Here is an 11,902-nt window from a genome sequence, read left to right as displayed (position 1 = left end):
GTGACCACGGCAGTGGACCAGCAAGGGCTCCGCTGCTGAAGGACCCCCACAGGCTGTGGGCTGCTGACCACATGCAGTCGAAGGACTCACACAGGCTCATAGGAGTCAGGTATTGTTATCAGAACCAGGGTCATGAAGATGCTGAGGGCAAGAAGGGCTCTCAAAGGGCCTTGGGCGCTGAAGGTTTCCTAATTCTGATCATGTTGGAGGTTTGGATCTGGTGCTCAGGCTGCTGATGGTCTGTGAGGCTGCAGAAGTAGTCCTATCAGAGAAAATCTTCCTTAGCACCCTGCCTCCTTGTCACAGAGTTCTTTGATAATTTCCATTTCTTTCCCTGTTCACCGTCTTTCCCCTCCCATCTATATTCACTCAAGCCCATGCCCTATCCTCTCTCCCACCATTTTATTCTGGTTTCCACCCCCCCCCTCACTTTCTCCCACTTCTGGGGGAGGGTTTCAGCCCAAAACTTTGACTCTCTATCGCCTGCCCCGCTGAGTTCCTCCTGCATTTTGTGCATTGCTCCCGCTTTCCAGTATCTGCAGTCTCCCTTGGTGCAGTGAGAAAGTTTATTTCAAGACCTGTCCAGCTAGATAATTCATATATAACACAGCAAACAAAACTCAGGACCGAAGGGCACTATTAGAGGGAACGATCAGTCGGTGCAGAGCAAAGGCAGCAACATTTTACTCAAGTGGGGTTCATTCAGGAGTCTGACCGCAGCAGGAAATAAAGTGTCCTTGTATCTGGCGATCTCACACTGGTGAACCTTTTTCTGGATGTCAGGAGGGTGGCTGGGTGGGAGGAATCTTCTAATAGGTTAGCTGTTGCCGAGTGGATGGAGCTGATGAAGTGCTTTGGAGTGTAATAGATGGACTTCAGTGTCGACCTTCACCACCCCCTTCAGTGCCCCTAAGGGAAAAAGTAATTTGTAGATGAGGACCTCAGATGTCTCACAACACGTTTTACTGGGCGGCAGGGGATCTTAAACCTCTGAGACCTGGACAACGAGAGAAGGTGTCTTGGTAGATCATCATTGCTGTCTCAAGTAACAAAAAGGCAAACTCTGGAAATCTAAAGAGCAGAGAGTGTTGGAAGCAGGTTGGGGATGAGACACAACCCCTCTCCCACCCTCCTGGCAGTTTAATGAAATTCTGCGGTCGCCCTGATGAAGGGTGTTTTATCTAAGACGTTTATCCCATTCCTCTTCCCACGGATGCAGCCTGGACTGTTGCTTTTGTTTTCCGCCAGGATTTTCAGCTTCGACGCTGTCGCTACTAAATCGTCCAAATTGATCAGGAAGATGTGAACCAACGTCAATGTCGAAGGTAAACACGGAGTCTGCAAATGCAGGCATCCAGTGGAGCACATAACAGTACTAGAGGAAATCAGCAGGTCTCGCAGCGTCCATGAAAACCAATGGATGTTTCGGGCCGGAGCTTTTCTTCAGGGAGAGATCAGTGTCCTCTGACCAGCCCACTTAGAACCATAGAACACGACCACACAGAAAACAGGCCCTTCAACCCTTCTAGTGTGTGCTGAATCATTTTTCTGCCTGGTCGCGTAGCCCTCCCTACCCCTCCCATCCATGTATCCGTCAAAATCCTTCTTCCTACCCCTTCAGCTGGCAGATCCCTACTCCCACCGCTCCCTGTGTGGAGAAGTTCCCCCTAAACGTTTCCCCTTTCATTCTCTGCCCATGTCCTCACCTTCGCTCAGTGGAAAAAAGCCTACTCTCTGGACCTTTCAGAATGTTGCATGCCTCCCTCAAATCTCACGGCTTGCTTTCTGTGCAACCATGTCCTACGGTCCTCTCCCGTGATACACGCAAGCCCTCGCCGCACGAAGGGAACCCTCCGACCCAGCGGCAAAACGTTAACTTGAGTCGGTGTCGTTTCTTCAATAAACATCCATGATCTCGAGTTAACATCCCCTTATCTGAATCAATCACTTCAAACGGATACGTTTGATTGTTAATTGAAAACAGAGAAAAGCACAACCTGTTTGCTTTCGCACGAAGTTTCCGCGCCGCTCAACTGCAGACAATTTGAGATTGTTTACTGCAAGTAAACAAGACACGATTGACAAATAATAGCGGGATGTGACTGCAACGGGCAAGACACTGGGACTGCCGACACTGCAGGCTCATTGAAGAAGCCGCCTGTTGTTTGTGAGGGTATAATCCCTGTCCAGCAGTTCGCCAGCGGTGGATGTGGTGGAGAATCAATAAAATGCAGACTCACTGGGTGAGGGAGTGATGCTCAGAACCCGGGGTCCGCACTATAATAAATCGTTAATGCTTTTGAGACAGGGTGCTGGAATAATTTGGAGATTTAGCCTGGCAGAGATTGTAATTATTGCAAACTAACGGAAACCCATTTAAAAACACAATTGCACGGGGCTTTGCTGTCCCGGCGGGAACCATTCGGATAACTGTATCCACTGCAATTTCGCGCAATGAAATCCGCTAATCTGCGGCAAAGTCCCCGGAAAGGGCCTTTCTATCTAAAAATAATTCGCTGTGGGAGAGAGAGCAGGTAGGATTTTCGTCTCTCTTTCCTTTGCCATTCCACCGACGCCCAGCTGCGTCTGATCTCCGGTAGCGGCGGAATCTCTGCTGCTAAGGTTCAATCCTGAGAGAGAGTGTGTGGGTCTCCATGCGTGAGTTGAAGTGGGTGTGTAAATGTGTGCGCGTGTGAGTGTGAGTTGGGGAGGGAGTGGGGGAGTTTTGCTGTCATAACTGGGCACCTTGAAGGAACCAAGACCCTCACCCTTCCTCCCTCCCTTTTCTCTCTCTCTCTCTCAAAAACATCAAACGGTATACGTGGAAGCACCTCGCCCTCGGGGGGAAATATGTGCATCTACAAACGGTATAAATAAAGTACGCCCATTTTCAACCTAGGGATTTGTGAGCTCCTTCATTGGCAGCGAGTCAGAGGGGATAATGAAATAAGTGGGGAGAGAGAGCGAGAGAGAAGTAAAACCCTCCGTCCCACATTAGTTATCTGAATGCACTGGCCTTTGGAGCTGAGTATTTAACAAGGCGGAGGTAAGCGGCAAGAGAGAGGAAGGAGCCGGCAGAACAAAAGTTTCTGAATAAATCCCAGAGGGTTCGTTTAGCAATTATACAGAACTTCTTGCGTAAAGTCAACGAGAAAAAGGATTTGAACCAAGGAACCCCTTATTTAATTGGAAAGGTTTATCGTGCACTGTAAATTAAATGATTTGAGTGGCACGTTTCCCTATTTATTGCCTTTTTGTTGACTTTAGGGTGCCGTTTTGTACTCTATTCCCCGCTTCTCATCCTCGCTTGCCTTGGGATAGTCTCGCATATTCCAGAGAGAGGGGAAAAGAATGGGATCTGACCTGCAGGTCACCCCTCGGCTGTGGCGCCCGCTGCTTCTTCTGGTCGTCCTTCTGCAGATCGGCGGCTTCTCGGAGGCGAGGAAGAGTTGGAGAGCGGGCCGACAGAGCTCGCACTACCGCCGGGCACAAGGGCCGTTGTCCCGGGACAGGAACCAACACCACCAGCCCGGCACGGCAGCCACCGAGGAGAGTTTCACGTTGGACTTCACTGCCGTCGAAGGAAACATCGATAATTTCATGGCTCAGATCAAGAGCCTGGCTCAGTCCCTGTACCCCTGTTCCGCCCAGAAGCTGAACGACGACATGAAACTCCACTTTCTGGCCAACTCCTCCGTGACCTGTAACGACGGCACTTCAGCGGGGTAAGTGTTACCGAGCAAACTTGCCTCAAACTCTCCGCCTGCCTCGCCCGCATATGTCAGGCAACCAGAGGTATCACCCAACCCGAGAGACGGGCATTCGGCCCACCCTCTCCGTGCTGTCTACCCGGAATAGTCGCAACTGCACTCCACAGGTGAGACTACACTGCCCTGCCACATTATCAAAGGGCGGGTGTCAGGTGTCGTTCGTGTTCATTAAAAGGGGCATTTATTTTTAGGGCAATTACCTTAAATTATGCCCGCTCCCGAGTTTCTAAAGTCTTACTATCCCTTCCCACCGGCCCTGACATAAAATGCTTTGGAGGGGACAATTCTTCAGGAGGTTGGTTTTAAACCAACAGTCCCGAAACCTCAGGGGGGGCCAGACTGGAGCACAGACACGATGTACACACTCCCTGCCATTCCTGGGCGTTGGAGTGTGGCGGGCAGGAGGGGAATCCGCTCTCCATTTCAATACTGGGCAATTAAAAAGGGCCTGTGTGAGGGAGGTGGCTGGATTGTGGTTACCACTCCTCGTCGGGAACGCGGACTCCTCCATCTGAACCCTCTGCTCTTGGTGAAACGGGCTCCGCGGTTAGTTTCAGACACCAACTTGTACCAAGTCGTTCTAACGTGGATGTGTCTCGCTGACATTTCGAGGAAACACTATGTTGGGCGAGTGTGACAGTATATTTGGTGAGCATTGATAAAAAGTTATTATTTTTTAAAAAACCGTGGAAAAAAACCCGAAGTGGCAACGTTCAGCAGTTCGGACAGTGACTGGAGCAAGTGAACGTTTCAGACCGTCAGAACGGGAGAAAAAGGAAACCAGTTCGCCAGCTGTTGATGCGAGCTCGTCGTTAACACATTTACGGTCCACATCGTTTCAACTTTCATTTTCAAACTAAGAAGCGTTTTTTAAACATTTTTAAAAAAAATTCGGACATATGGTAACAGGCCCTTTTGACCCACGAGTTCGTGCCGCTCAATTTACACCCCATTAACCTACGTTTCGAACGATGGGAGGAAACAGGGGCCCCCGGGGAAACCCACGCAGACACGGGGAGAACGTACCAACTCCTGACAGACAGCGCGTTTATTTCTGCTCTGGAGGGAGAGGTGAAGTAACCAATGGGATCTCAGTCTCTCCTATTGGAAAATATAGTTACGGTTTCTTTTCTCAAGGAAGCGCCTGTTTTTCTCTCTAACTTCGTCCCCGTTCCCCAAACCATGCTTCATCCACTCTCCGGCTCTCAAACAATCCCTTCTGGAACCAGACAGGCGCGCACCTCGTGGACGAAGGAGTTGTCACCTTTCTGAGGGTCGGCCGGTCGAAGGACCCCTGGGTCTGGCGGAACTCCATTTCACACTGATCGTCCTTAAACTAGATTCCCTGAGAACAGAGAGCAGGGCAGTCGGCCCTTCGTGCCTGTGCTGAACACGATGTTCAAGCCAAACTTGAACTCCGCTGCTTGCACCTGGTAGATATCCCCTCCCCTTCATCTTCACGTGTCTGTCTGGAAATCTCCTGAATGATTTTAATGTAAAATGACTACCCCTTTGCAAGCACCCACCCTCTGTGCGTAACCAAAAAAAAAATGCTAGAGAACCATAGAACATAGAAAAGGCCATTCGGCCCGTCCAGCCTGTGCCTGTTCCCACTGACCTGCACCCGGTCCATATCCCTCCAACCCCGCTCCCATCCATGGACCTCCCTCAACTGAAGGCAGCGCATGTCCCCGGGTGTACAACGCTTTCACCCTGGGGAAAAGGTTCAGATTGTCCACCCTGTCGATCCCTCTGGTGAGTTTATGAACATCAGACTGCCCCGATCTAACTGCTACTCCCGCTCTTGTTCCCACAGATACTACATTAAAGAGTCGAAAGGCAGCAGGCGGTGGCTTATCTTCTTGGAAGGTGAGTGTGGGGCTTTCTAACGGGATGATCGGGCCACGTGTGAATGGGTCGGGGCGGAGAGGAGGCTCCGCACTGCGATCGCTGATACACGGCGGGGCCACGGCTCTCGGAGGGAAGAACGCCACGTTCCGCTTTTCGTTGCGAGGGACCACTTGCTCTCTCTGCCCAGCCCCACGCTCCCATGTCCTCGACTTAGTCTCCACTCTTTCCTCTCGCCCCGAACCGCCCCGGGAGGGTGTCTGGCTACCCTCCCCGATGTTTTATTTCTGGAAATGCTCTGCCCAACCCTGTCAAAGAACTGAGGCGGGTTCTGCCTCCTCTGAGGCCGAGTTTGAGTCGCCGACACGGCCGGATAAGGTGTCAGATCCCTACCAACACTTCCAGGCTCCGAATGTCAGTCACTTCTTTTCCTTCAGACGGAAAGCAGGATTCCCAACTCCCTTTCGCACCAAACGTCCTTAATCTATTCGACTAGATTCCCAGAGAATCTAGTGCAGCGCAGGAACAGGCCATTCGGCCCTCGTGTCTGTGCTGAACACGATGCCTAAATCGAACTCGCACCTGATAGATATCCCCCCTCGCCTCCATCTTCACCTGTCTGTCCGGACGCCTCCTGAATTCTTTTGATGCATCTGCTTCCAAGACTACCCCGGCAGATCGTTGCAGGCACCCACCACTCAGAGAACCTTAGCGCATGACAGCACATTCCGCCACCCTGTTTGGAGATAGAAAGAGCAGAGAAGATTTACTCTCGGACTTCAGGAACTGAGTTACAGGGAAAGGTAAACAGGTGAGGACATTATTCCCTGGAGCATAGAAGAGTGAGGGGAGATTTGGTAAAGGTATTTAAAATTATGAGGGGGGTAGACAGAGTAAATGTAGGTAGGCTTTTTCCACTGATGGTAGGTGAGATACATCCAGAGGACATGGGTTGTTAAGGGTGAAAAGGGAAAAGTTTAGGGGAACATATCCATAATTCGTAGTCCAGATAGTATTTTTTTAAAAGGAAGTAATAGTTAGGAAAAGGAAAATAAAGAAATAAGGAAAATAATAAAAAAGGAGAAACAAAAGAAAAAGAAAGACCTCAGTCCCACTCCCCAGCAGTGTTGCCAGATGCTGTATATGATCAGCATTTTTAAAAAAAGGGAGAAAATATGAATAAGAACCTGGTAAAGACACAATTCAGATAATTCAATTACATTGAAGTGAAATTATAAAATCAGAAAGTGAGTCATAAATGATCCCCATACCATCTGGAATCTTATATCTGAATTATAACTGAATAATAAATCTTTTCCATATTCCAACAGCATCCCTCCATTTAAGTAAAATCACACAACTCACCAAAAAAGATCGCATGACTGTGATTTAAGAAAATGCCAGATTTGCAAGTATCTAAAAAATTGAGGTTTGGGCAGGTTAAATTTAGCAGAATGCTGTATGGATGATGCAAAATATCCATCAATGAACAGATCCTTAAAACTTTGAATCCCCTCTCTATACCATTTCTGAAAAATAGCGTCATGCAAAGAAGATTGAAAAAGGTGATTAGATATGATAGGGCTTGAAAGAGAGAAACTATGAAATGCAAAATGTTTCTAAACTGTGCCCAAATTCTCACTGAAGGTGAGATCATCTATGAACTCAGTTGAGAGTGAAACTGAAGAGCTGAGAAGGGCTAAATTGGAAAAATTTGGGGGGGGGGGGTGAAATTCAGCTCCATTGCTCTCCACAATTGGCGATCAGGATGATTATGAAAAAAAGGATCAAAACATAAGACATCGTATATTGATTGGCCAATAATAAAATCTAAAGTTGGGCAGAGCCATTCCACCATCTCTTTTAGATCTCTGTGGAAGAACTTTAATGTGAGGGTGCTTACCCTTATAGCTGAGTCAAGTAAGTAAAAAAATAATATCGGAATAGATTGGAAAAGATATAAAAATTTAGGTAAGGAATTCATTTTAATAGAATTTATATGGCCAACTATGATTGTATACAAAGGTGATCATTGAGTCAGGGAATGCTTCACTTGTTTGAACGTAGCAAGGTAATTCTCCTTAAAAAGATGTTTATGATTCTTTTTAATTGTAATACCACGATGGGTAAATTGATCTTTAACTATCTTAAAAGGAAAACCATCATACATTGATGCAGGAGAATTCAATGGAAGGAGTTCAATACAATTTATATCCTGAAAATTGACTGAATTGTGAAAGTAATAACATCAAATGGGGGGTGGGGGGGTGGGGGGGAGGGTGGGGTGGCGGGGTGGAAGGCAACTGAATCTAAATTGAAAAGTTGGAGACCATCTGCATAAAGGGAGACCTTGTGTTCAATTGCTTTCCCCTGTATCCCTGAAATGTCCTTGAATTCACAAAATTCAATTGCTCATGGTTCAATCCCAAGATCAAATAATAAAGGACTTAATGGGCATCCTTGACAAGTGCCTCATTGCAGATTGAAAGGCTGAGATTGTTGTAAATTTAATATCATGACAGATGGATGTGAATGCAATAATTTAACTCATAATAAATTCAGAACCAAAATTAATATTTTCAAGAGTTATAAACAGATATGCCCATTCTATTTGATCAAAAGCTTTTTCTGCATCCAATAAAAGAATACACTCAGGAGTTTTCCTGGAGGGCAAATACATAATATTCATTAAGCGACATATATTAAGGCCTGTTTCTGTGCTGTAATGTTTTATAGTTCTATGATAATGGAAAGGAAATGCCACTGATCCCATTCTGATCCCTTCTCGGCCACTGTGGAACTTGTAATTCAGTTATCAATCAACTCATCTTAGCAATGTTGAAAGAACTCACTTGGTTCTCTAATGCCCTTCAGATCAGGAAATCTACTGACTGACCATTTCTCCCCATGGATGCTGCCTGGCCTGTTGATCCCTCCTGCTTCTTGTGTTTCTCTTGCTTTAATCTGTCATCTTTATCCAGTTAGCTCTCAATTACATGTGATTTCAGATCACACCTAGTACCTGCTTCTTAAATGTCCCTGATGTTGCCAAGCAGGTCACTCCTTCATCAAAGCCATGGAATTAGAATGGACATTAAATCCTGCCTTCCAGGCAACATTGAGATCCTGAAAAAATGAATTAAAACTATCAATGGAAGAGTTTAATGAGATGCATAACCCCCTTCTGAAGGACAAGGTTTCAGAGGATGGGTGGTCTGTCAGATAATGGACAGTATTTAGAACCATAGAACACTACAACACAGAAACTGGACTCTTCGGCCCTCAAGTTCATGCCAAACCATTTTTTTTTTTTGCCTATTCCCACTGACCTGCACCCAGTCCATAGCCCATTGTCTAATCTGTCCAAATTCTTCTGCATCCTCTGTGTATCCTCTACACTACCTGCTCCTCTATCTACCTTCATATCATCTGCAAACTTGGCCACAAAACCATTCATTCCATAATCCAAATAATTAATAATCAACATAGAGAAGTGGCTCCAACACTGACCCCTGTGGAACACCACTAGCAACTGGCAGCCAGCCAGAATATGATCCCTGTACCTGAGTCAGTTTCCTGCCAATCAGCCAAAATGCTCTCCCCTGCCTATTATACTATGGGCTCTTATCTTCTGTAGCCTCATATGCAGGACCTTGTTAAATGCCTTCTGAAAATCCAAATACACAACATCCACTGCATCTCCCTTATCTAGCCAGCTTGTCATTGCCTCAAAGAATTCCAATAGGTTTGTAAGCAAGATTTTCCCTTAAGGAAACCATGCTGGCTTTGGCCTATCTTGTCATGTGCCTACAAGTGCTCTGTCCTTGATGATCAACTCCAACATCTTTCCAACCACTGACATCAGGCTCCCTCCCTTCTTGAATAGTGGGGTGATATTTATGATTTTCCAGTCCTCCAGGACCACGTCGGAATCTATTGATTCCCTGCACGATGCTTGAATACTCTCTCCATACCCTGCACCATTTGACCATAGTTACATTTCTCTGACTTATTTGTAGGATTGTCTGCAAAATTAAACTATCTCAGTACATATGACAAATAAACAATTCCAATCCATCACCACCCTACTGTGTTCATGGATTTACACTAGGTCCCAGCACATCTGGAATTGGGATTCTACAACTCTCACCCTTCTTCCCCCCCAATCTCCATATCTGTAATGTTCTCCTTTGGGCCTCTACCTTGTCTTTGTTTTTCCCCCTCTTTCATTGACCACTGAACCATTAACAGTGAACACCCTGTGTTGTCATTGTTTCTCCCAACTTCTCTATGCCCTCTGCCATCTACTTTCCCCAAACCATCCAGCAGTGTCCCATCTCCTTTTAAACCGACCTTGGTGTTTATTCTTGTCTGACTGCAGACCCTTGAACCAGACATAGAACAGTACCCCACAGGGACAGGCCTGTCCAACATGTAGGTAGGCTATTTCCACTGAGGGTAGGTGAGGTACAAACATGGGTTAAAGGGGAAAGGGGAAACATTTAGGGGGGAACATAAGGGGGACCTTCTTCATACAGAGAGTGGTGGGACTGTGGAATGAGCTGCTAGCTGAAGTGGTAAATGCAGGCTCAGTTGTTACATTTAAGAAGAATTTGGACAGGTACAGTGATGGCACAGACTAGAAGGACCAAAGGGTCCTATTTCTGTGCTGTACTGTTCTATGATTCTAATGTTCAAGATTCCTTTATTGTCATGTAACTGTACAGAACATGTAATATGTCACAAAATTGCCTTTTGCCAGATGTAAGGCAATGTGTCATCATTAATGTCACCCAGCACCCCTTACAGTACGAGAGAAAGAGAAGTAAAAGAGAACCCCTTCAGAATCACTGAGCGTCCATGGTGCAGGGAGCTCACAGAATCATATGGCATGGAAACAGGCCTTTTTGCCCATTGAGTTCATGTGGACTATCAGGACCCCATTTACACCAACCCAACACTGAGTCCAAGTTGTTTCCCGACCCCACCCACCCCTCCCCGCCAATATCCCCATCAACTTGCCCCAGATTCTACTGCTCATCAGTGTACCAGGAGCAATCTGCAGCGGCCAACGGCCCTACCACCCAGCACATCTTTGGAAAGTGGGTGGGAACTGGAGAACCTGGGGAAATCCTGTGCATTTGTAGGGAGCAAGGGAAAACTTCACACAGGTAGAACTGGAGGTTGGGATCGAACCGGGGTCGCTGGAGACGGAAGGGAGTGGAGGTTGCTCTGGCCACGTAGGAAATAGTTACAGAAAAAGGCAACCTGCTGGAGGAATTCAGCATGCTGAGCAGCATTGGTGGGAGACAAAGAACAGTTGACATTTTGGGTCAAAACCTTTCGTCAGGACTGAGTCTTGAGAAAGGGTTCCAACCCAAAACTCAGCCATTCCTTTTCTCCCACAGATGCTGTTCAACCTGCTGAGTTCCTCTAGCAGCTTGTTTATGCTCCAGATTTCAGTATCTATGGTCTTTCACGTCTCTCAGGAATAGTTGGACGGCTGATTTGATGGAAAGGCAATAAGAATCTTTTGAATAAACATTTTGGCACAGTTGGTGTAGCGGTTAAGTACAATGCTATTACAGCATCAGCCACCTGGGTTTGAATCCGGTGCTGTCTGTAAGAAGTTTGTATGTTCTGCCCACATCTGCCTGGGTTTCCTCTGGGCGCTCCGGTTTCCCTCCACTTTTCAAAATGTAAGGGGTTTGTAGGTTAATTGGGGCATTTGGTCTTGTGAGCCAGAAGGACCTGTTTCCATGCTGTACATCTAAACTTAAATTTAAACTTCAGCTGGTCACCAATGCCTTTTTAATACCCTTGGAATAAATCATGAAGGAAACAGATATTTCCTTACTGGCGTCAATCTTGCAAGTTTCCTCCCCTTATAAACTTTTAATGTTCCTATCTTTGCAGGTATGTACTGGGGACAAAATAGTTCAGGATGTGTGTCCTGCTTTTCCACAGAAGGGTTACTGAGTAAACTTTAACCCATCATTTGTGGCAGTTTGTCAGGGACTCAAAGTTGATTAATTTTGGGATTAAAATGTGGCAAAAATTCAATAATTCTTAATGCAATAAAGCTATGTCACAATTGACATCAATGTCTTCCTTTTTTTTAAAAAAGAACTAATCTTAATGTTAATTGAATTTACCCAACCTAGTAAAATACCAGGTAAATAAAAAAAACAATGGAATGAGAAGCCAGATATCTGGGTGTTTTTCATATGCAGATTCTTGCCACCTTCTTATGCCGAGAGCTGAAGTTGTATAGGAACCTCCTT

General features: G+C 46.3%; 1 protein-coding gene across 2 annotated transcripts in view; it reads left to right on the top strand.

Moving 5' to 3' along the window:
• The first annotated feature begins 2,941 nt into the window (after positions 1-2,941).
• Positions 2,942-11,902, top strand: part of notum1a (notum, palmitoleoyl-protein carboxylesterase a) — a 49,075-nt gene continuing 40,114 nt past the window's right edge. Inside the window, exons 1-2 of one of the 2 annotated variants that reach the window (XM_069929669.1) lie at positions 2,942-3,725; positions 5,587-5,639. In XM_069929669.1, coding sequence (XP_069785770.1) covers positions 3,352-3,725; positions 5,587-5,639 — 427 coding nt within the window. In that variant the 5' untranslated portion in view covers positions 2,942-3,351. The remainder of the gene's footprint in view (positions 3,726-5,586; positions 5,640-11,902) is intronic. The other variant, XM_069929667.1, reaches the window with a different exon arrangement.

Source organism: Narcine bancroftii, chromosome 3 (assembly GCF_036971445.1).
Source record: "Narcine bancroftii isolate sNarBan1 chromosome 3, sNarBan1.hap1, whole genome shotgun sequence".
In the NCBI taxonomy this organism is placed as follows: Eukaryota; Metazoa; Chordata; class Chondrichthyes; order Torpediniformes; family Narcinidae; genus Narcine; species Narcine bancroftii.
The sequence above is the reverse complement of the archived record's forward strand: the minus strand, read 5'-3'. Positions and strand labels throughout refer to the sequence as shown.